The sequence below is a fragment of the Urocitellus parryii genome, chromosome 3 (genome assembly GCF_045843805.1).
Source record: "Urocitellus parryii isolate mUroPar1 chromosome 3, mUroPar1.hap1, whole genome shotgun sequence".
Lineage (NCBI taxonomy): Eukaryota > Metazoa > Chordata > Mammalia > Rodentia > Sciuridae > Urocitellus > Urocitellus parryii.
The window spans coordinates 30,818,462-30,845,063 of NC_135533.1; the positions used below are offsets into that span (position 1 = coordinate 30,818,462).

The following is a 26,602-nucleotide window of genomic DNA, read 5'->3' on the forward strand; positions in this document are numbered from 1 at the left end:
TGCTTCCCACACATGTCATCAGGGAAATTCAAACTAAAATAACAACGAAATATAACCATGTATTCAAATCCAGAACATTGTCAACACCAAATGCTGGTGAGGATACAGAGTAACAGGTGCTTTCTTTCACTGCTGATGGAAATAAAATATGGTACAGCCACTTTGGAAGATAGTTTGGTTGCTAGTTACCAAACTAAATATACTCTTCCCTATGATCCAGTTATCCCTCTCCTTAGTATTTTACCCACAGGAGCTGAAACTTAGGTCCATACAAAAACCTGAACACAGATATCTACAGCAACTTTTTAAAATTTGTTCTAGTTAGTTATACATCATAACAGTAGAATGCATTTTGACATCATACATATATGGAATATAACTTCTCAATCTTGTAATGTCTGGGAACTTTGTAATAATGTCCAATTCATTCTACTATCCTTCCTACCTCATGTTCCCTCCCCTACCTTCACTCCCCTTTGCTATTCTAAAATACCTCTATCCCCTCAGCACCCTAACTGTGAATTAGCATCTGCATATCAGAGAAAACATTTGGCCCTTGGTTTTTTGGTATTGGCTTATTTTGCTTTGCAAGATATCCTCCAGCTCCATTCATTTACCTGCAAATGCCATAATTTCATTCTTCTTTAAGGCCGAGTAATATTACATTGTGTATATATACCACATTTTCTTTATCTATTCATTTGCTGAAGGGCACCTAGGTTGTTTCCAAAGGTTAGCTACTGTAAATTGAGCTGCTATAAACATTGATCTGACAGCATCACTATAGTATGCTGATTTTAAGTCCTTTGGGTATATACTAAGGAATAGGATAGCTGGGTCAAATAGGTAGTTCTGTTCCAAGTTTTCTGAGGAATCTCCATACTAATTTCCATAACGGTTGCACCAATTTTCAGTTCCACCAGCAATGCATGAGTGTAACTTTTCCCCCACATCCTTGCAAACATGGCTGCATTCTGCCTGGAGTGAGATGAAATCTTAGAGTAGTTTTGATTTGCATTTCTCCAATTGCTAGAGATGTTGAACATTTTTCATATATTTGTTGATTAATTGTATTTCTCCATCTTGGGACATCAGCCAGGGTCTATCACAACTTTATTCATAATTGTCAAAACTAAGGGGCAAAAAAAAAAAAACCTAAGGGGCAACCAAGATGTCCTTTAGTTGGTGAATAAAGTGTGGTATATCCAGAAAATGAACTATTATTCAGTGCTAAAAAAAGAATGAGCAATCAAGCCATGAAAAAACATGGAAGAAACTTAAATGCATGTATAAAAGAAGCTAATCTGAAAGAGCTAAATATTGTATGATTCCGACTATATGACATTATGGAGAAAGCAAACTATGGAAACATTAAAAAGATTAACAGACCCCTCACTTAAGACATATGATGGCAAATAAGCATATGAAAAGATGTTTCCCACACATGTCAGGGGGTAGGGGAGAAAAAAGGGATGAAGAGATGAAGCTAGATGATTTTTAGGGCAGTGAAATTACTCTGTATGATATTATAAAGGTGTATATAGGCCATTATATGTGTCCAAAACCTACAATGAATACCACCATAAGTGAAAACTAATGTCAACTATGGACTTGGGATGATGATGTGTCAATTGAAGATTCATCAGTTACAACAAATAGACCATTCTGGTGGAGGATGTTGATACTGGGGAAGGCTATGCATTTGTTAGGACAGTGTTTTATATGGGAAATCTCTGTATCTCTGTTAAATTTTTTTGTGAACCTAGAAATCTTCTAAAAATAGTCTACTTAAAATAGGTATCAAAGACTAAAATTAAAAGTGAAAACTATGAAATTCTGAGAAGACAACAGGCATAAATCTTTGTGACGTTGGATCAGGCAATAGTTTCTTAGGTGTGACATCAAAACTCCAGAAATAACTGAAAAATATATATAAGTAAACTTTATCAAAATTAAAATATTTTATGTTTCAAAAAATATCAAGAAAGTAAATACAACTCACAGAATGAGAGAAAATACTTGCAAATCATCATTTATCTTAATAAGCTGTTATTTTAAAAAAGAAATGAAATAAAAATGTACCACAAAAATTAAAAGCTAGTAAGAAATAACTATGAAGTCATGGTTGACCCTGCGATGACAACTGTGTTCTAGAATACAGTGACAAAAATTCATTTGCTCTTTATGTCAAATTTATATTAGGACTTAAATTTTATTTAAAAGAACATTTTTTAAAACTATGGCACCTTTAGGAAACAAATATTAAACAAAGGACTGAAATTAATGATCAAATTTAAAATGCAGGAAAAAAAACAGGCGAGAAACTAGTGGAAAAGTTTTTAGATGATCACTGAATATAAACACATTCCATTTAAACAAGTTAATAATTTTAAGCTTCACAAAAAGCCAATTTCTATCTTATTACCTGCTTGGCCAACACCATATTTTTTCTTTGTTAATTGTGAAATATGTTTGTAAACAGAGACAAATGGATGTTTCTTGCAACTGTTAATAGCCCTCTTGCTTGAACATGACAGTAATTTGCATTTATAATAAGATTTTTAATTAATTTATTTAAAGACAACATAAATGGGCATAAGAGTTTTTGATGCTGTGCAATGTTTTTTCTCTTAAATTATAAAAGCAATATAATAATATTACAGAAAACTTAGAATATAAAAACAAAACTCATTTACATTACCAAGCTAACTATTTTCATTTTCCAATGTACCTTGCAGAATATTTTTCAAATGCTTATATTTTAACGTAATTGCAATCATTTCTAAAATATAATTTTGTATCCTGCTTTTTTGCTTAATGCATCATAAGCATTTTCCATATTGTAGTCTTCATAATTATAGCTTTATGGCAATATAATTTTTTAAGTGCACATGATTTATTCAGCAATTATTTCAGAGTTGGACATGTAGTTGCTTCCAATTTTTTTGATGTTATAAATAATATTGCAAAGACTCTCTCTGCATATTCTTTAATGTTACTATCTTAAAAGAGATGCCTAGATGTGGAAACATTTTTATGACAGTTGACATGTACTGCCAAATTACTTTCATCTGCACTTGGATGATCCATAAACTTCTCTAACTTAATATGTTCCGAACTGAGCTCATCATCACCCCACCCCACCTCCACCTGTTCCCCCTTCTGTCTCCTTCTCCCTCTGTGATTGGCATTCCCAGATGCTCAAGTCATGAACTCAAGCACCATCATCTTTGACTCTTCTCCTTCTCTCTGCATTTCAATCCATCATCAGTCTCTGACATTTACCCTGAAATAACTCTCGGGCACATGTGTCCACTTTATTCCATCTCCCTGCTACAACTCTGGTTCTAGTCACCAGAACCTCACACAGGGAATAAAGCAACAGCACTGTAATCTTTCTTCTTAAACCCAGTCTTTGCCATTGTCCTAAGGGAGCCCTTTGCTGAATGAATGAATGAATAGCATTATACGAGTTAAAAATACAAAAAAGAACACAAATATTATGTTCAAGAGCAGTAGGTGTTGAATTTGCCTTACAAGTTAAAAAAAAGTAAATTTATTATTTCCTTTGTAGAATGAGTAAGTTTGAACATGTTGGCTTTTTAAAATAAATACATAAATTGTATGAGGTCTTATGTAATAAGAACAACTCTACACTGTACATGCTAAAATTACATTTTTCAAAATCTGTTTGCCTTTTAGGTAAGTTTTTGATATGAAGAAATTTAAAATTTTTATGCAGTGAAATGAGGATGATCTTTAACTTTTTGACCTTAGCACATATGTGTTTTCAATATTTCAAATGTGTGTTATTGGCTTAGATGGGGTTATATTAGCAAGTGCAAGGCCCTCAATGAATGTTAACAAAACAGGGTGCTTCAAAATGGTAGGAAATCGTGCACACTAGATAGAATTGTTTCTTATGAAGAATTTTTTCTTCCAATTTGAACAATTCAATTTTCCGTCCTTGATGTAGAATGTATTTACTGAGGCCTTTGAACATCCAATGTGAAGGACCAAGTAAAAGGCAAATAATTTAATTCAATCTCTGCTTTTTTCATCAACAGCCAGATAAATAAATCCAGTGACTGTGTGTTTTTCCCTAATTGTCCAACTCATGAATATATTCTACCTGTTATTTTGTGCATAAAAATGTTACAAAACCAACTTGGAAGAATGTGTAAATATACATGTCCCAGGTCCCTGGAAACACTTGAGCAGCACAGGACTTTTTCCCTTACCCCACCTCTTTGTTCTGCACAAAGAACAAAGGGATGTGATTATTCCTTAGAGAAGTAAGGGTTTTAAAGGCTCCAAATTCTGTAAGAATTGGCTTGAATGCTCACATTCCTCTCATTTGTGTTTCCCTGGCAGAAAACATGGACGTCACTAGGTCACCTAAAGTCCCAATACCTATCTCATTACAGCATTTCTTCATTCAGTCTTCCCCTAATTCCACAAGTGTGATCTTTTCTAAAATAAAAACTTAAACATCAACCATTTTCTGCTACAGTCCCTAATGCTTCAGGATAAAATTCACAACTTTTCCTAGCTTACAAGGCCTTCATGGTCTCTGGACTTTGTCCTCTGCATAACAATCACTTCTGAATCCCTTTCCCCAACTTCTATACTAAGTATGTTTTCAATTCCATTACACTCTCCTCAGAGTTCCCCTTCCTCATATTCTCCACAGGCTAATTGGCACTCATATTCCAACTCAGATCAGGCTTTACTTCCTCTGTGAACTTTTCCAGCCACAGACAAGAATGAGAAAGGAGCCCTTTCTGTGAACACCTCACAACACTGACTTCAATTATCTGATTACTCACCTAGTCCCTATAAGCTTGTGAGCATAAGTTGTATTTTTTAAAGTCACTGTGCCCCAGGGACTAATACAATATTCTCCCACTTAAAAAAAATAAAATACTTAATTTTAAATTATGGGAAAAAATGGCAGAACTTAGAATAGATATTAAACATATAGTTGCATAGATCTAATTTATTTTTTGCTATAAAAATGGACTGAAATGGGTTTCTACTTTAAAGGCATCTTCAAACATTCCTATTTCATGTTACCACTTTTCCAAAAAATAAAGGCTATATGTACCAAAAATATAGGAGGGACATTATTTAAGGATAATAAGTAATCCTATAAATTATCAAGCATGAGGATAATTTCAGAATTCTACAGACTGGCTCAGGATATGACTTTCCATTAGACCAATATGTGACAGCTATTGACTTACATTCTTTTCCTCAAGCACAACTTTTCACTGAGGACTCTGACATAGGGCAAAAATCAGATGATTACTTAGAGTATTTTTTGAGATGGTCTAGAAAATAAAGTAGGATTATCTGTTGCTGATTGAGGCTAGAACTACATGCTTTGGTAACTAGAGGAAATAGTGGTAGCTTTGACAATCTCTTATGAAAAGTGAGTATATTCTTTAATCCTCACACCCAATCATTCCCTTCATAGTCACCATTTACACCACATCATTCACCAGTGGTTGGCAGCTATGACATGCCTAGAATGAAATATGAACCTGCTCTTCTTTCCACCAGCTTTATCCCAGGCTAAATACATCCACAAGTCCTCAGTCTCTGGCTTGGTGTCAAGAGCAAAAGCAACACCAAGAACATGCCCAGAGACAGCACAGTTGTATTGGGGTTATGAATCTGGCGAGTGAAAATGAATCTTTTCAGAGGGCTCAACCTTCCTTTGCAGAAGCTTACTCACTTTGAAATAAATCTTTATAATTGTTTTCTGTTTGATTTAGAAGTTTGAAAGCTGTCAATGAGTTCTGCAAAGATGAAAAAATACACATCAAAAAGGGTGAGGAGCTGGGATGCTACAGAATGGGTTCTTAATGATTGGTATTTAATGACCCATTAGGCTATAGAAGGACACTTAATGTATCCAAGTAAATCCTACTACTTGTATATAGTATTAGACCCCTTGGATAGAGTCTACTACTAAGAGCTACACACAGTCATCTGCTGTTTATTTGATTATGTATACCAAATAAGGAAAAATATGCAGTTAGTAGATTGTGGCTGCCATGACATATCCTAAGTATTAAGCAGAACACATTTATTAGGTGCTTGGTTAATACTTCTGAAGTATATAAATACGTTTTTAAATAATTTTAGAAAAGTAAGGGAATCAATTTCTTGGCTATCTCTGATCCACACTCTTAGTCTTTATAGTATTTAATCTTTTTTTAAAAAAAAGGATCTATAGTCTATGATATTTTCATAAGAAAATACAAAGGCTAAAGGTATATTAAGTGAAGTAAAACAACAATATATATCACTAAAAAGGAAGGAAGGCACCAAAAATGAGTTAAGCACAGAATTTATTTCTAAATTTAAGGCAATAGAGCTAAAAAAATATTTTTGTAATCATGACCTTAGATGCCAACTAAAGAAAACATGAAAAATCATTCCCAGGGGTAAACTTTTCTTTTGGAATTATACTTCAAGTAGGATCCTATTTCATTGGGGCTTGTATAGGAACACTGAAGTAATGGAGTTGGCATTGGGTACAATTTATAGAAATGCTATTTTTAAAGACTTCTCATATGAATACTTTGTAAAGGTTAAGGCTTAACATTAAATTAAAACTCATGGAAAGCATTTCAAGTTGGGAAGGGATCTGAGACAAGAGTCTAAATAAGTGCCACAGGACTGACTCTCTCAAATAGCTGACAGCATATGCCACCCTCTAGCAGGTGTTGGGGGTCAGTCAGCTAATGATTGAATTCTCAACAAGTACTTGGAGGACGAAAATTCTGTTCTTAATTTAGAGTCACATGCTCAGGCCCAGCCCTAAGTTCAAAAAATAAGAATCTCTAAGTTGTATCAGAGGCTAGCAACCTATCTGTATTTTTAATCATGTTTTACTGGTGATTCTCAAGCTGGACATGGTTGGGAAGCACCACTTTAGGTCAGTTTGGTTTAGAGATTGCTTAGTTGAATCTAGTTTAGTTTAGATTCTAAAAGTGGTGTCTGCATGACTGACTAGAGAAGGAGTGAGCCCAAGAGAAAATGTAACTATGAAAGACTTTACTAGTACTTGGTTTTCCTACTGTTTTCTCCACCATTTTCTCAGTACAGTGCTAAGAATTGGACCCAGGGGTGCTTAACCACTGAGCTACATCCCTTTTCATTTTTTTTTTTTATTTTGAGACAGGGTCTCACTAAGTTACCAAGGCTGGCCTCCAATTTTCAATTCTCTTGCCTCAGCCTCTCCAGTATCTGGGGTTACAGGTGTGTGCCACCTCGCCTGGCGTGGTGCTTGTTTTAACAATCATCAAGGGACACAATAAGAAAACTATTGAAAAAGCTCCATATTGGAAGAATTTTTTTCAGAAGGATTTCCCTGCCCATCTGGTTCCCTGGTTCTACTTTTTTAATTATTCAGTGGGAAACAGGTTCGTATTTTAACTCTACAGTGAAAATTTGAGCTTTAGAGTTATATTTTCATATAGAAAGTCAACCAGCACAGAGACAAGAGATAAGCCAACTATTTTCCTCAAAGCACTTCTTACATGTGCTTGAGTGACTTCAAAATCCATTGCTATCCCATAGAAGATAAACTTAATTCTGAAATTAAGTTGGACTTCACAGATCACTGCTTTTCTCCATCCCCCTTCTGCCTACTCCCTCAAACTTCATTTATTTGTATTTGTGATCTTTTCTGTTATTTCCAACAAAGTTCTCTTCAAAGCTGCCCTGAAATCTAATTCTTACTAATCCAGGTATCCTAGTTAATTTTAGATATCACCTGTATGAAAGTGTGACCAGGATTATGGATGAAGAAGTTAGAAAGAGAACATGTTGTGCAAAATGTGATTTATTCCACATACTGTACTTATAGAGGATTGGGGGGAAAAGCAATTCTGTATCAACATACAGATTAGAAATTAAAGATGGAAGGTTTGGCTTGATGTTGACACTGATGCTTTCAATTTACCAAGGCAGCAGTGTCCTTGACTCCTCCAAGGCTACAGGTCATACTTTGTACTCCTACTGCTTGAAAATTGACAAATCCCTTTTAAATGCTTTGTCTAGTTTAATCACTATAACAACCCTGCAAGAAAGTGTTTCCCCAAGGAACAGAAGAAGAAATTGAGGCCCAGAGGACTTCGGCGTTTGCCTGATGTCACCCAGTCTGTGAGTGACAAGGCCAGGCTTTAGGCTCTCGTGTCACAGGAATGGTTTCAAATCCACTCCAGCTATCAGTCACCGACACATGGTGGAAAGAATGTTAAAGGCGAAGAAATAGTTTCCTAGAATAAAGTTACAGCAGTCAGTGCATCCTTCTACAGCAGATAACTAGGGCATCAATTTCCTTTGAAATTCATGGCCCTAAATAATCAGCTTCTCTAAAGAAGGTACAAAAGACTTGGTGCTATAATTTATTATGCTGATCTGATCTACAATTAGATTTCACAGGACCTGAGACTCCAGATTTAAAGAACCATTAATATAACCTCTTTTGTCAATATAGAAAATTGCTAGTATGTTGATATCTTTACAATATCTGTTTTTTATTAAAAAGAAAAATGTAATAGGCCATCTTCCATCTACAGTTAGTTTGATAAGAACACCATATTTAAAAATCCATATTTAAGGCAATGAGATAAAGGTCTGCTTACCCCTCCTTCATGTCATTAATGGGAAGCGGCACCCTGCCGCCCCTGTCTAGGGCCGACGTGATGTTTATAGCATTCAGGCGCTCAGGCTGCCACACATTCTTCACTGCCCCCAGAAAGTCTCCAAGAACCTCACTAGCCAACATTTCTTCCACATTCATATTTTTAATGAAGAATTCTGCTTGATACGGCAACGGGAAGTCTATTTTGTTTGTGAAAAAAGAATACACGTGATGTTAATAAACTAGTCTTTTTAAAGGGAAACAAAAATAATTTGATTTCTGTTAAGTTCTGTCACAACTCTGGCAGTAGGAGCGATATTAAAACAATCAGTCCTCCACTCCCACTGGTTGAACATCCTTGGATTAAACCAACTGCAGATCAAAAATACCCTTAAAAATTTTATCTGTCCTCAACATGTACAGGGTTTTTCCCTAAAAAATATACTATTCCCATGGCATTTACACTGTATTAGGTATTATAAATAATCTAGAGTTGAATTAAAGTATAAGAGAGGAGATATATAAGTTATGTGAAAACACTGTGCCATTTTCTATGAAGGTTGAGCATTTACAAATTTTGGTGTCCCCTGGGGTCTGGAAATAAAACCCCTGTGAACACCAAGGGACACGTGTTTAACACACCTTAAACACAGAACTGTGTCTACAATATAATAACATCTAAAGGCAATTTATGATTGTAGAATTTGGTCCAAAAAAAAGAAAAACTAAATCTGTGTTTTTAATTTATAATATTACTAATATTGTTTAGAGCATTCTAAAACATTCCTTTTTATGCAATAAACACTGATTATATATACAACAAGAATTCTAAATGCCAGAGCAATTCTACTATTTTGATCACTATGATTAAATATTCTAGAAAAATCATAAAGTTCTCATGCAATTCCATGTGTCACATTGTTAGAGATTTTGTTAGCTTTTTTCATCCCAAAGTTTCATCAGAATTCTCCTTTAAACACTTCAAAATTAATATTTCAATCAACCCAATGTCAAATTCAGATTGTCAATGTAAAAGCCTCTAAATAAATATAAAACCACTTCAGCTTCTCAAGTGTTACTCTTGAATTACTAATCATGTTTATATCCTATGTTTTGATTATTCTATTAAGATAAAATAGATTTCTTTTTTATTTAACACTATTTTTGTAATAATAAAATTTCACTTTTTAAAAAGTATTTCCCGAGGCAGACCAAAATCAGAGAATTAGATGAATTAAAACATAATTCTCACTACAGGAATGAGGGTGGATTCTTGTATTTTTCCTTAGGCTTTTAAGATGGGAAACCTCACTTTAGAGAAGTCCAAGAGCTTACAATAATTTGAACTTACCCCATGTGATTTTTCCGAAGCTAAAGGATAAAGGATGTCTCTAAAGTACTCAGCAAAGTTCCAAACATGTAGTAAGAACTTATGGAAGAGTAATACTTGAGCCTTTATTATAATGATATGAAAAGGCTGGTTATCTGAAATCTTACTTTAAAATGACAGGAAAATATTTCCGGACTTTACAAAGATTTAAAGTCCCCAATAGTAATTATATTATGTGTATCTTCTGATTTATTTCAACAAACTTCTTGAATCCATAAAGTTTTTCCACTCTTATTTACCAAATGAAAAATAAAAATAACATACTAAGCACCTGAAATCTTGATGATCTCATTTCTTATGGAACCTCCTTGACATTAAAGAACACTTGGATGCCAGAGTTGAAGCCAGAGAACTGGCTTCAGAGTTTACAACAGAGTTGTCCAGAGCATGGTCATCTCTTCCTAAAGACTTAGTCCTTCAAGGCTCTAGTCACAGAAAGTTCTTTACTTATCTCCTATACTGTCATTAATTCTCCTTGTGATTTTTTTTAGATTTGCACACCAAAAAAAATTGTTAATGCACAACCTATCTTGCAGTCTTCTAAAATATAATTCATTCTCTTTCATGCAGATAAATCTCCTGTTTATACACATTTCTTTTCTACTAGAGATAAATAGTATCTTAATGATAGGACATCTCCCCCCATACCTAGAAATATTCATGTAAAAATGAATGATAAAGAGTTTCTTGATGATAAATAATATTATAAATAATACTAAGTATAGTTTTAATGTCAGAAGTCTATAATTCTTCATTTCATTCAATGTTTTTACATTTAGTTTTTTGAAAAGTTTGTAAAATTTCTTTCATATGATTAGTGCTACTTTTTGGAGAAGTGTTGTTTGGCTTCTCTTGATCCCTGCTCCATGACTCCCTATTCGATTCCCCGCTGTGAAGCCTGTTGCTACCACCACACCCCTCAGAGACTTTGGGCTAAGCAGCTGCCTGCTGTCTACTGGGCCAAGAGCTGCTGTCAGGCCTCCCAGAGATGAGTCATAGCAGCTTTCTAACTCTGGGGAAATCCCATGCCTGCTATATTCGGAAATCACAGAGGCCAAGAGAACAGTAGGCCAACAGATTGGTGGCAGGCCTCTGAGGCGCTAAACCCAATTTAGAGAATCACTTTATGTACTCTCCTTGAGCTCCATGCTGAGTGAGTCTACACGACTAATTTCCCATTAGGTCTCTCAAAACAGGAGACAGCTGGGCAGGGAGTTGGACTGAGCATGATTACCCTGATTTACAACGTTGTTACTTCTCTTCCTAAACCTTATCTGGGACAAACAGCATGAGTGAAGGCCATGCTCAAAGATGCTCATCCTAGTGTGCACACATATTCTGTCTAGACCAGCAAGGACAAATGCAGGACCTTTAAGTTCAGTGGTTTCCAAACAGTTTTGGGTCACGGAACCACATATACAGGGCAGTGGAGCAGCTATGCTTACCTAACATCAAAGTGGAAGCTTCCAAAAGCCCCTCTACTTTTTCTCCTTCATGTGCACAGCTTCAGAACCCCTGATTTAGATAAACCCCCACACAAACTTTAGATCTTTTGGTTATCTAGCAGTCTTCTGCCCTGTGTTCTGTTTCTACCCTACTGAGACTAGGCTGGAAAAGGAGGAAGGTCAAGCTGTAGACTAGTCAGTCTTTCAATTTATAGGAACTCCCATATTTGACAAAAAGTTTTGCGTCCCACTGAAAGCACATTGGATGAGATCAATGGCCCAAGACCACTGCAATATAACAGCATAACTCTTGTGATGTATTCCTGAGGAGAAAATTAAGTGTGTCATTATTCTGCTCATTAAGGGCATCCCAATACCAACGGGGACATCTCAGATTGGATACAAATATCCAATCACAATTGTAATCAAAATCAGAAATCTCCCTGATCCAAACATAAATTCCTATCAAAAGCCCTTGGGAAGTAGAAACATGGACAGGGAGTCCTCTGTCTAGGCCCATACAACTAAAGCTTGGACCTTAGTTTCATGTATGAAGGCCATTAACTTATACATTGATACTGCTAAAACACTTGGGGAATATTTCACTTAAGGAGGTTCAAGTCTTCAAGTAGTCTCTCCATGTATGTATTATTAATTTTACTGAAATTGCTTTCTTTCATATTGTCTAAAGGCAGTTTTTAACCCAGCCCTTACTGAATTAGTACATCCTAGTAAAATGTTTTGTGTTTGCAATTGTTCTGGTAAACAGAAGCAAGAATTACCCTATAAAGAATGCATAATGGTTACTATTTTTAGAGGGGAATTTTTCCCGATAGTTCCTCTCCTGTGACCTTCACAAACGATGTATAGTACAGATAGGATCATCCCATGACTTAATAATTTCAACTACAAAGAAAGATTTTAATGGTGTGCACTCTTCCCAACTGCCAACATGGGGTCAAAATATTTGAGAGTGTAATTCTTGGAAAAGTTCCATTGTCCCTAACTTCAAAATCCTAAGAAAATCACTTACCATTTGGGCATATATGTCTAAATTGCAGACAAACTGTTGTCATTACTGATATATGATTAGCTAATTCAGCAGGAAAACTGCTCCAAATTACAGCTTATCTTCATATACAAAGGAACTACTACCTATTGTAAATATTAAAGTAAAATAATAAAAGTAGCTAATAACTACTAACTGTGTACACTGTGATATTTTCAAACACTTTTCAAGAGTTATCTCAAAGAATCCTTACTACAGATATATAAGAGAAAACATGTTCTTGGTAGCATTTTACAAATGAAGAAAACAAGGGTTTAAGAAGTGTCAACCTTGTTCAGCCCCCATCCTTAGTTCTTCAGAGTAACATACCATGTTATTTTACATATTTAGATATGTCTCAATTTTCTTTGCTACATTTACTACTTCATCAGTTGAATTAGGTTTGTGGTGTTTTAAAATTCTTAACTATATTTTATACAGTTATAAAAGATAATGAAATGCTTCTTGTAAATAAGGAAATGATCAACATATTTTTCCATACCTACCTTCTGCTGACATTATATTAATTATCAAATTATGCCTTGCAGTCTCAAAGGTGCGCCTATTGTAGGCAGTTATCTATTAGAAAAGGAAAATCATATTAAAGAAGTGAAATGTTATTTGTAAAATGAAATTCATTAAGGACAAAAAGGAAAACAAATTGTCATTCTTTCCATTTTCATTATTTGTTGATAAACTTACAGTATATTTCTTTTCTGGGCAATAAAAACTCAGGGCTTTTAGCAATATTATAGGAAAATAAATAATTAGCAGGATCTACTTAACATGCTAAAACAAAAAGTTAAATGCAGAAAGACCCTTTCACATAACGGCCATTAAGTACAGGTAGTGATGCAGATGCATCATTAGCAAATGGATTAACCATTATGGATTACTTACTGGTGACTTTCTAAGATTTCAAAGAATCTAAACAATGCATTTTTTTGTACTTTTAAATGGAGTTTAAGGATTTAAAGGAAAGTACACTTTGAAATAAGCACACCTTTGTGTTATTTGCATTTAGTATTAAACTGCATACCAGTCAGTCAAAAAAACCTTGTAAATAACCCTTTGGAAATCATATCTCACATATAGGAGTAAAACAGTAGGGATCATAGTCTATACAGCTTATGGCACATGCTCAAAAGCACAAATCAATTCCTCCATGGAGTCAAATATTAGTAAACATTTGCAGAGCCAATGAACTTACATCAAAGTCAACTCAGAAATGCCACTGCAAACAACAAACAAAGGCCAACAACGGGATATGACTTCAAAAATCAAGGAATAATTAATTTTATAGCAGATATTAAATCATTCAGACACAACTGTAGTACCTCGAAAAAACAAATGATTGTGTCAAAGTCTTAGAATCCCAGCACTAGACTTCTGGCAGTAATTTCAGCTGTAGTTGACAGTGAGACAAAAGGGTAGGATAAAACTGGCTCCAACCAAGAAGAAAAATCTTGTGCATTTAAAAACAGATATCAAAGATTTCTATATATTACATATGATCTTCAAAAGAAATAACTGCAATCATGAGTTATTGAGAGAAAAGTTAAGAATCAGAATTTTGCAATAAATAGTTCCAAACCTGGACACAATATTTAAAAGGTCTATATTCTGAAAGGCATATTATTCCACAAAGTTAAAAGGATTTCTGTCTCCAGTTTGTGAAATTTCCATTGAATCAAACACTTCTTTGCTGCTAGGCTCACACTTAACACTAAAATTAAGACCAGTCGCTAAAGAAAAGTAGAAATTATTGTTCAAACAAAGCCAATAAAAAAATGCATATAGTAGGTTTTATTTGAGAATTTTCATGGCTTACAGAGTTTACCCTACAAAAAATATTTTTAGTGAGAAAAAAATTACCAGTCTTCTCCTATTTGTTATACCTTATAGGTTCAACTAAAAAAATGTATTTTCAACAGTTTTGGGTCTCTATTATTTTGTGGGTTTCCAGTGTCTTGCTATAATAACCATATTTTCATGTCTAACCTTCCCATATTTCTCACAAATTTCATTACTATTTCATAAACTCTAAGAAGTATTTTTTTTTAAATCACAAGCTACTGAAAGGAGTGAAAAATAGTCCTTATTAGGAGGAAAATTTTATTATCTGAATTTATATTTAATGTTTAATTTAAACATTTATAACAGAATGTAGTCCTACCACTTCTAATAAGATTTAAGTACTATAATAACATTAGCCAAATTATACTTATATTACAAAGATGTAAAGACCTTCAAAGCTGAGGGGTGTGTGTACAGTTTATTTCTGATCCTCTACTTCTAATACAATGCCTGATCTATTTTAGATATTTAAATTCTAAATATTATATATAAATATCTACTGAATGAATTAATCTATATATTTATAACATTAAATAATAGGTGAAGATATGCAAAACTTTTGCCTAAACTAATAGAATGATGTTCTTAAAATATCATACTGATACCAACACATGGATGTAAAAATAAGCTATTCACAGATAAATTGCTATTTGTGTTCTATGAAAACTATGCTAAATTTTCACCATTATCTTTTCAGCCTATCATATGATACATATTCATAACATTATATTCAGTAACAAGATCTAAAACCCATTTATTCATTTTGCCAGGCAAGAATTAGTTCAGTGTTAGGCTTACCATTCATTGCACCACTATATCATGATTTATTAATCTATTCTCTTGCTGATAGAGTTTCAGGTCTCTACAATTTTGTAGGTTTCCAGTATCTTGCTATAAAAATATTGTTTAATGAGCATGCCTCCACGTAAATATCTGAAAGTATTTCTTCTGGTTAAGCCAAGAATTAGGACTGCTAGATCATAGGATACAATGATACTTAAATATGTGAAACAGTCAGTAATTTTTCAAAGTAGTTATGCTAATTCCCACATGCAGCGGATTTAATGATGGTAACATTCTCATTGTGGTTTTAATTTAACTATTACTCATTACTAGTAAGAGTAGCACTTCTTTTTATATTTCAGATACTCATCCTTAATCAGTTACATGTATTACAAATGTTTTCTCCCAGTTTGTGGCTATTTTTAAATAATTTCTTTTTGAGGAAAAAAATTTACAAATACAAGGAAATTGATCCATCTTCTTCCTCTTAATTTAAAAATATTTAGGTCTTACTGGATACATCCTGAGCTGTGGGTGTAGCTTACTGGTAGATTTCTTGCCTGACCTGCATAAGGCCCTGGGTCCAATCCCCAGTACTGGAAAGCAAGAAAGAATTCTTTCATACTTAAAAAGAGTTTTTCAAAAGACTTTTTGTTTTTTATTGGTTGGTTGTTTTCGTGCTGCAGATGGAATCCAGAGTCTTGCACATGCTAGGCAAGTGCTCTACCAAGTGCTGTCTCCTCTGCCCAAGATAGCCTTCTTCTTATATCAGTCATCACAGTGCTGGCTAAATATCTGTTTCTTTCCCAGTGCCCCAACCCTGGACCAATATGGAGGGACTTAACCATTACTCATCTTTCTAGCCCTAAGTACCTGCACAATCCTTGTCAAATATGATGTCAGCTGAAGGACTACACTTCAGTGAACAAGAAATTTGAATATAAAATACAGAGCAAATAATTATTTTAGGTCTGCATTTAGTTTCTTAAAAATAATTTACATTCTAGTAATATATTTCTTCAAAAATTTCATTTAATTTTTAGTTAATTTAATTATCTTTTCATGTAAAAGCTAAAACAACAAACTTTATAGATGAATGGAAATATTAACTGATGTTAATATTAAAAATATTAAAATGATTGCCATGTAATTTTAATTTCAATGCTTAAAATTTTCTCTCTCTCTCTCTCCACACACACACACACACACACACACACACATATAATTTTATTCTTTTTAAGTAAATTACCTCAATGATAGTTGGTTTCCCCACATTTTCAGCTGTTGGAGAACCATATAGGACACCATCACTATATGGAGTTCTTTGGATATATCGAAGCCATCCAGGTCGATCTGGGTAACCCATTAAATTTGTATTGAATGTTATGGGATCATTACTAATCTCCCCTAGATAAGAAACACAAAATTAAGACATAAGACAGTTACTTTCACACATGTTGCTTTGATAGTTTCAATCAAAACATTCTGTCTAAAAAAAATTTTTTTTTACATTTTTAGCAAATTAAATACACAAACAAAAAAATCCATCTGGGAATTTAGAGTAGGGCTCCATGTAATGAAAAATTATTTTGGTTGTTTAATTTGTCTAGGAATCTGATCCAACTGAAAAAGCAAATTCATACAATTTTCTTGGAAAATTTTTGGAGAAAGTAATTAAGAGTACGGCTGTTATAGCAATGATAGAATAGCTCTACATCATCATTAACCATACTGATAAATTCATTCTTTTGAGAAGTATTCCTTTCATCAAACTCCAAATATCATCAAATTAATGCTAAGAGATGTCCAGAAAATTAAAAAGGTATCACCAACATAAAAATAACATAATTTTAAAACTTGGGGTATTAGGATGAAAAAGATGTTACAAATCCAAAACAACTGTAGTAATGACATTTACTAATAATAAACATTAATGACAGCATGATTTATTAGCATGTGCCTGGCCCTTTGTTAAATGCTTCATAAACACTGTGTCATCTGATTTTTAAAACATACATATGATATAATATGTAATTTTCTATATTATGTAACTTCTCCATGGTTGGTCATATTAAGTGGTAAAACTAGACCTTAATCCTGGCTGAGTTCAGAAATTTTGCTATTAACTGCATGTTTGCATCTCAAAGTGTTAGAGCTACTTCTCTAAAGGTTTAATCATATAATTTTGCAAACACTGGATGCCCCATAAGGAATCATTTTTTACATAATTGATGAAAAGACTACCTTTTTGCTCAAATACTATTAAGAACATGTCTACCTTTATTTTATGAATGTTTTCAGAGACTCTATATTCATCATACGCTCCTCCAAAGAAATATTTATATTAATTCTAATGCATAAAATGTGTTCTTGCAAAATACAATTTTCAGAAAATTCATTTTTGTTACTTGAGAGTTATAATTTAATGTGTTTTTTTCTTGCTAGTCTCTCTATATCTTCATTAATGTGATGGCATTTGTGATAATTCAAAATAACATATTTAAACTAATAGTGAATTAAATAAGACTCCATAATTGGTATTATTTTGAAGGAAAAATTAATCTTCATTATATTACTATGAATTTTTATAAAATTATCTGATATTATAAAGGCTTTTTGAGAATGCTTACCTAACATCATATTTCATTCTCTTTTATAACATGTACAGTTTTTCAAAAATCAATATAAGAATGTAATTCTTAATATGGAAAATCACAACTGTTCAGTTACAATTATTTCTATGTGAATACAGGTAGATCATTTGTCAGAGGCATAAAACTTCAAATTAAGAATTGAAAAATATGTTTTCTTTAAAGTTCAAAAATATGGGGGATAAAATTGATCAAAGTATGTTATATGCATTTTGAATATGCCACAAAACCCACTATTGTATATAATTACAATGCAACAATAAAAAATAAAATTCAAAAGTAAATTATTTCCTTCTGCAATTAAATTAATAATCTTAAAATTATAAATAACCTACAACAAGCAATCTATTATATATCTAAATGATTTCAAATAATGTTAATGATATTTGATCATATAGATTATGTACAATGAACAAAAAGGAACATTCTGTAATTAACCACCTTTGTTTACACAAAGAACATACCAGGTTTTGGGTAAGGTGGAAATTCCCCCTTAAAATATTCTCTTTCCAAAACATGAACAAAGAGGACACCTGCAGATGGGTATACATTCCGATCAGAGTTCACCTTCGAGAAGATAGTGTACACTGAAAATAAAGGGGAAAGATAAGAGACAGACAAATAATGACATACATCTTTGATAATTCAACATAGCCTGAAAAGCAGGTTTCACTCTATAGAAATTTCTGAGAAAGCTGAAACAACATGAAAAAGCACTGTTAATAACAGTTTGTTTTTAAAAGGAAATGATTTTAGTATAAAACATGGACAAACTCTTTTACTTAGGTTTAGAATCTTGCCAAACACTGTTAATAAAATTACATACATTTAATATTTTAACTGTTATTTAAAAAATGAAGAGATCCATAATATTGTTTTGGTAATTTCTTTTTTACTTGAAATTCTGACCAACAAATACATCACAGGAACTGATCAATTACATAATAACCATGGTTTGTTTTTTTTCCTCTTTACTTTTTTTTAAAGCAAGTACCTAGAGTAATTTTTAAATGATGAGAATCTATACCATACTAATTATTTTCTAGAAAAAGCATGTCAGACTATATAATATCATTAGAATACATAAGAAAAACTTGAATATACTTATAAAATGCATTGGGTACTTTTTCTGAGTATACATTCCTCATCTCTCTTCTAAAAATAATTAATTTACTCCATTTCCCCTGATCTTGACATTTAATAACTCAAACAGTATAATCTATCATACTATTCCACATCCTAAATAAGCAATAACAATTACACAATACAATACAGTGCAAATAATTTCTTGAAGTAAAATGGAGACAATTTCATGATTTACTGTTACTTAAGACATAAGATGTGAATCCATTAAAATGGCCAAATTGGCTTGAGTAGTTTCCACCTATTGTTTTTCTTCTGATATCATCATTTCTACCAACACATTACTGCCATTACCCTTGTCACCTCTACCATCTCTTTTGGTTTTCTATCTTCCTGATTGGCTAGTGGCTGCAATTTTTAGACAGATAAACCCTATCAGGCCAGTTCTTTCTCTTAGTCACTGATGGATTTGTAAATGTGGTAATTAACCTTAAGAACCCCAAGACTGCTCACACCAAGCTCACAACTTACTAAAAGCCCTGGATAGCAAGATCATTGACAGTAAATTTTTCAGTGTAAAAACAGAAACTCCTGCAAGATGTTTCTTTATCTGAAACATTGTCCCTGCCATTCTGTTGATGGCTACCAAAAAAGTCAAACTCAACTAAAATATTTGGCTTATAGCTTCCCATATCTATAACTTGACTACGAAAAACATGACTTCAAAGGCTATGCAAAAGAAGAAAAGAAGCTACAGTTAGGTTTAACTGGTATGTAGGGAAACTCTCTTTCCCAACTAGTCTTCATAAACAGTCTTCCTGGGAAGTTTAGAGTGTCCAACTTCTACCCACAGATTGTTTACTCACCTGTAGAAGTGATCCCAATCCCAAATGATGAAGATAAATGAAACACAAAAATATAGTAAGGATGGAAACTTGACTTTGTTTTTCAATAATGCAGTTTGACCTAAATCCTCAGTGCTTTAGGGAATTCGATAATGAGACCATGTCCCTGCTTTCATGAGTTCACCATCCAGTTTGGAAGACCAACACATACTTATGTAGTTATTGTTCCAGAGGTATAAATTGCTCTGGCAATACCTAGAAGGATGGGATGAGCAGTTGAGGTTGGAAAGTTCTGAAAAAGATCTTTGGAAGAAGTGGAACTCAGTATGGCTTTTACAACACTAGTCGGTTTCCAAATCTTAGAGATGGGCAATTCAGACATTCAGCAAAAAACACACATGCAAGACACAATAGTGGGATACTATGGGGCCCTTTCGAGAAAGCAAATTAAGTCAATTATGCTAGATCCTGGGTTGGGTTTTGTTGTTGTTGTTGTTGTTGTTTTGTTTTGTTTGTGTGTGTGTGTGTGTGTTTTAAGGGGAAGGAAATCTGGGAAAGAAAGAAGAGTCAAATTGTGCAGAGTTCTGGACTCCTGCTGGGAAGTTATTTCACTTTATGTTAAAGGTGTTTAAATCTCAGATCACAACCATACATCCAAAGCACAGGAATATTTGAGTAATCTAAATGAATCTCTTCTGAACTTATCTAATTCACTCTTTCTAGAGATTAAGAACACCATGAAGTACAAAGACAGTTTACCTTGTCATATTCTCAACAGATAAGAGTGTTGAGCATGTGTTTACGGAATGGATGAAAACACTCTAATACAAAGCACTGCAGAGGCAAACACAGGTCTCATGCTAGTGGACTAAGCATATTAAATTTTTAATTTAAGGTGTTGCATCTTACAGATTACTATCACCAACTACTAATAAGTTTCTTAGTTTTTGCTGCTTTACGGTGGTTAAAGCTAACTTATAAAGCAAAAGAAAGATTGTTCTTATTAAATAATATTAAAAGGATTCTGTTTTGTATACAACCCTCCACAGGGCTTCAAGTGGCACCATTAAAGGGTACCTGCACTCCGTATCACCTCACTTCTAAGGACTAGCATTCAACATCTCAGATTCTGCCTTCGTAAAAAAAAAAAAAAAATTCTGCGATCTACAGAGTCAGGCCACAATCTACCACGGCCCTCCTGGGTTTTAAGATGACATGCACATTTCTTTATTCATGTGTACTCAATTGCCTTTCTGCAATCTCCTGAACTGCATACTTGCTGGTCAGTTACCTTGGCAACTCCACAGTAAAGCCTGCTTCACTTTAAGTATAGTATGCCATTCACTTCTAGAAAAACATGATACAGATGTATGACACATTCATCATACAGAAATGGAAAATGACTAAGCCACTATGTTTTGTTTGGGAAAATAATACTTCCTTTCTGTAGCATCAGTTTAAATTATGGGCACCCACACAACATTTTAGAGAAGAGACTTCTCCTTTTCCCTTTCCCATTTGTTACTTGCAAAACAAATAGCTCTTCAACAGAGGCTATTTGGGCAGTATTTACACCTATCCTTCCTTTCAAAAACAACAAATGACACAGACAATTTGAAGCTCCAGGCTCTTGTTCTAAATATGAGCCATATCAATAATGCGGATAGGTTCTGCAGCAACACCCACAGAGGCTGTTACTAACAGTTAACACATGTTACAATCATATATGCCTAGACAGTACTCACAACCCGTAAGCTCGAAACATATTGTTTTCCTTAAGAGCAAGTCTTGAAAATCAAATTTAAACACCCTAAGAATCCTCAACACTAAGATCTAATAATCTCTGAAATATACATGTGTATGGTGCCATGCTAATCAAGCTGAGGTCACAGGGTCTGGCTTCTCTGTGTATCGCATGGTTTTGCAATCTTCTACAGCTGCAAATCCATTACCTCTGCAAACACATGCCACTGGATACAAATGAAACTGGAAACCAGTGTGTGGCTAAATCCGTGTAAATCTATCACCATTAATGGGAAAAACAATTAAACCAAAAGTCCAACCCACAGAGGATCAAAAACATTATCTTCAAATAGCAAAGATGGTTAGATTTGCAAAGATTAAAAACTTCTGACGGCAAGTTGATATAAGTCATAGAAATTTTTTTAAGGAAAAAATCACATCTCTGAGTAGAAAAGAGCCAAAAGGGTATGTCAGCAAGTAGCCAGAATGATTATTTCATCCTCTCTGAGCTCTGATCTCTCTCCTAACTGTGCTACCAAAATCTTGTTCACAGAACTATTCTTGATATGTTTTAGTCATAGGGTATAGAAACTACAGACCATTTCAACAACTGTATATTATGTGACAGCACAGAGCCAAGAATCAAATAACAGATTGTGATAGCAGTAGCAATAAAGTGAGACCTCATGCTAGCCAAATTGCATCCTGTCTTCTCATACTAATAGTCCGTTGGAAATTTTCTCTCCACGATAAAAATATAAGGATGTGTATTTGTGTGTTTACAATTACCTAAAAACAAAAGCAAATTTGGATGTACTTGGTAAACATTAAATTTTGAAAGTACTATGGTGGTGCACTGCTAACGAATCTAAGACATATAACTTCACAGTTAGCACAGTGATCATTATTAATGGCGTCTGCACAGGAGCAGACATGCATGCAGTCCCTTTTCTTCAAAAACTCCAGAGGACACTTACCAGACCTTTTTCTACGTCACCAAGAACAAATACGTGGCCATAAAGATAAAATAGCTGCCGAGTGTGAGACTTGAAAGTTCCAACTAGACTTAAATCTTAACGCTGTCTCCCTTTTGAAATCTTTGAGAAGAAAGTCATAAATTATTGTCAATATTCATGTCCAAGTGGCATTTATTAGGTACCAATTATGTGTATGTCTCTCTTATACATGCTTTACCAATGAATTAATCACTTTAAAAAGTTCAATTTATATCATCATTTTCTAATTTTTAAGGCTTACAAGCATATAGCAAAATCTCATTTTACCAGGCACCCCACGGAACAAATTGTTTTAGAGAGCTGATTTTTTTTTTTTTAATGTACTCAGCGGTAGAACCTTTTTCACGATGTGTATAAGATCATCATCTTGCACATCAATTATTGCACTCTGCTCTATTATGCAGTGATGCCCTTATGGACTGTTTGGTTGCCTTGTCATTTACCAATCACACTAGTGGGTCCTAGTCCGCTAAAGCTTTTTAAGGTTGTGTGTTTTATAGATTTTCTGTTTTCTCCTCTGTAGACAAGTTGTCAGCTGTCATTTCTCATTGCTATCAGTATGTTTCCTGTAGCAGCTTCTCTGTCCCCTCTAATTTGCTATTATTAATCTGCTGCAGGTTTAGAAACCAGACTACTAAATGAGATGGGATTGTGTGTTAAAGTAAGAACAAATACATGCTGTTTGAACACACGCAGTGCTCTACTAGATGGAAAAAACAAAAATGGGAGCCTGCATTTGCAGTATCTATTTTGGCTGCCCAAAGACCCTTTTGTGGCATATTTCCTGGTCCTTATCTAATTCAGTATACTTCTAAATAGATAATCTTACCATAGTTGGGATACAGCCATTACTTGAGGCAAGAACAGCATTAACTATGTGTATTAAATACATTCAGAAATAAAAATTATACAATTGAAAGATTTAATTCAATCTATAGATTATACAGACATGAGATATCAAATCAAAATGGATGTAATGTTTTGTATAAAATAATTTCTTACATGTTTGATATGTGGATAATTTAAACAAAGATCTATGGATTAAATGATATATTATCCTTAGCAATACCTAAAGCAGCCTAAGAATATTGTAGTAGACTGTAATAATTAATATGAAATTAAAGTCTGTTTCTAAAAGCATTTCAATTTTGTTAATTTGCCTCTCATGTTCAGAGAGTCTCAGGATGTAAGTTATTCATTGGGAAGCATCACAAAGGTGATTTGAGTCCAAATTACTTAAATAAGATACTGCACATTTCTCAATAATTCATAGCATTGCCTTTTTAAAACTGTAAGATTGTACCTTTATTTCTATTCATTGTTTTACAGTGTGCAATTTTTTAAATATTTTTTATTGGTGCATTATAATTGTACCAGGGTAAATTTGTTGTTTTATATGTGTATATGCATACAATAAACAATATAATTTAGCTAATATAATTCTCCAGTATTTCCCCTTTCCCTCCTCCTGGCAGCACTGTCTTAATGTTAAGTATTATCTGGAAAAAAATTTGAATGAGAATGATGATGATTTTCAAATATGTATTAAGATTTTTAAAAAGCATTAAATAGCTCCCTATCTTATACAGCTTTTAAAATAAAAATGTTATCTAAGCACCTAGGCACAATTACCCTGATAATTAAAATTTTTAAGCACTGATATGAAAAATAAGTTTCATACTACAGTTTTAACAGGTTAAAGTTCTTTATGAGCTCAAAGCTTAGAGCCCTGCATACACAGAACTCCAAGCAGCTACCAATTCATCGGTACCGATTACAAGAGATGAATCCCATTTGCTATCTATACTGCATTAAGAGAACTCATTTCAGGTTTCCAGAGTCTTAAATACTTACAGGTTCCTTACTAATTTATTTTTTAATATTTTATTACTTTAGTCAAATTGAAATGTAATTATTATATCAGAACATTGCTGCAGAAAAGTATTTTAAGAGATTTCAATATCCAGCCAAGTATACAACCTGTGTTTTTGTTTTTCTAGGATTTATCTTGTGTTTTATCAATTCAACTTTTTAAATCTTGGTTTTGAATCAAAAGCTTTTCTCAGCAGCCTGCCATTCACCTTTGAGTTTACTCAACATCAAAGTGCTGCCCGCAGTTCACCTGAAGGTGGGCAGCTATTGTTTTTGTTTCAGTCACACAGGGTCCATACCTAGACTACGGGATTCATCACAAGGGCCTGATTAGATTGCCTTTGTAAACTTCATTTCTCTAAAAGATACGGCCACTTGTCTTTACATGAGGCAGAAAGGAAACCATTGCTTGGATTTTTTTTCTACAAAAAAAGCAGAAGAGTTTCTTCATGAGATTCCCCACCCCCCAAAAAAAAAACACTTAATTTTTTCAAATTGGAATTAAACATCTTGATCATTTTATTTTGCATGTATTTTTCTTTTAGTTTCTAAAATGTCAATGGGAAAGGAGTTCCAAAGCATTGTTAATTGGTGATCAATAGAACACTATTCTCACAGAACGCTAAAAAATTGAAAAGGGTTTTAGATGGTCTGTCTGGGCATGCCAAATATCTCTACTAAGAGAGATCACAGCATTACTTCCAACCTGGATATGGCCTCAGCCCCCACTCAACCCAGGATTCCTGACAGTTACCACCAATTGGAGGTAGCATGCATTTGTTCTCCTGGAGGAGTCAGACCTTCACCTTACTACACAGAGAATAATACTGAACTCAGAGGGTTCAAGCATATAGAACTAGCAAGAAGAAGAGTTTTGACTTGAATCAGAATAGTCATGTAGTTAATTAACTTCAAAACACAAGCTAATATATTTGGTGGTTATACATTCTACTATTTTTCCCCACACAAAAGCTTATTATATTGCTTAAAAGCTTAATTTTCTTAATTTTCTCTCCTTGTATTATGAAGATAATCCGAGTTTATTTTATTATTTTATAAAGTGAGTTGACAATCAAGTTTCAAACAAACATTTGTAAAGGAAGAAACACTCCTGAAGGTTGGAAGAAGAGACATTTCAGCCCTGGCCAGAGCTCAGGAGGAGAACTTCCCATCTCTGGTAGATAGACAATTTTTTCCAAGTCCTGGAACTCTGTGATCCTTCCCCTGACTCTGCCACCCTTCAGAGGCAAAGGAGTACTTTCAGCCCTAGGGGCACTTCCTGCATCCTCTCCAACCACGGAGGAAATTAAATTATCTAGAGAAAGACTCCTGTCCTCAAGCCAAGTAGTCCTTTGACTGTCAATAAGCCAAGAAGGAGGCTCCTTTGTTTAAGATGATGGAAAAGAAGTCTGTCAGTTTATCTAACATACATATTGCTTCATTCCCATGAGTATTCAGTTAAAGTATAACATTTAAATTGAAAATAATTATTAATTCTGGGCACAATCATATTTTACTTAGCTTTAGTTTCTTAAGAAAACATAATGAAAGTTTATCAGTAAACCTCTAAGACTGACCCATCTTAGAATATGAGTTTTCCTAAGTAGGAAAGGAGAATTTAAAGATGTTTAAATAAAGGAATATAAATGTGAAGGCTTAGTCCTTTTTATTTAAATTACTTCACTAGTAAACTTAAAAATTTTAAGTTTTTCACTCTCATCCCAGAGGTGGCAAAAGGTAATCCATATTTAGGGTGCTCTTTATGACTTCTACTATTACTTAATATGTGTCAAGGTAGAATGATATTCAATTTGCTGATCTGAGGCAAATTCCTGAGAATTTCTATTTATAGAAGAGGTACTATCTTACTGCTTTGGTTAAGAATCAGAATATTATTTAGAAAGTAAGTTACAAAAAAAAGTTGTTAATTTATTTGACTATTTTTTTTTTTACTCTTACAATATGTTGTACTCTCTTGCAATTGCCAAAAGGAATTGATTGGAATTCATGGTCAAGAACATTGAGAAGGGGTTGGGAATATAGCTCATTTGGTAGAGTGCCTGCCTAGCATGTACAAGTCCCTGGGTTTCTGATACAACATTTAAATTGGCTTTATTGTACAAGCTACAAGTATTTGATACTATAATTTTAAAAGTGATGAATTTTTTTCATACAGTTGATGAAACTTACACTTTCTGTACAAGTTA

The 26,602-nt window shown here is 33.7% G+C and overlaps 1 protein-coding gene across 3 annotated transcripts in view; it reads right to left on the reverse strand.

Annotated features, from left to right (window-relative positions):
- Positions 1–26,602, reverse strand: part of Sgce (sarcoglycan epsilon) — a 68,764-nt gene that overhangs the window by 24,604 nt on the left and 17,558 nt on the right. For all 3 annotated transcript variants that reach the window (XM_026391525.2, XM_026391524.2, XM_077796704.1), the window contains 4 exons: positions 18,301–18,423; positions 16,435–16,592; positions 13,052–13,124; positions 8,664–8,862 (listed from right to left, as the gene is read on the reverse strand). In XM_026391525.2, the coding sequence (XP_026247310.1) occupies positions 8,664–8,862; positions 13,052–13,124; positions 16,435–16,592; positions 18,301–18,423 (553 nt within the window). The remainder of the gene's footprint in view (positions 1–8,663; positions 8,863–13,051; positions 13,125–16,434; positions 16,593–18,300; positions 18,424–26,602) is intronic.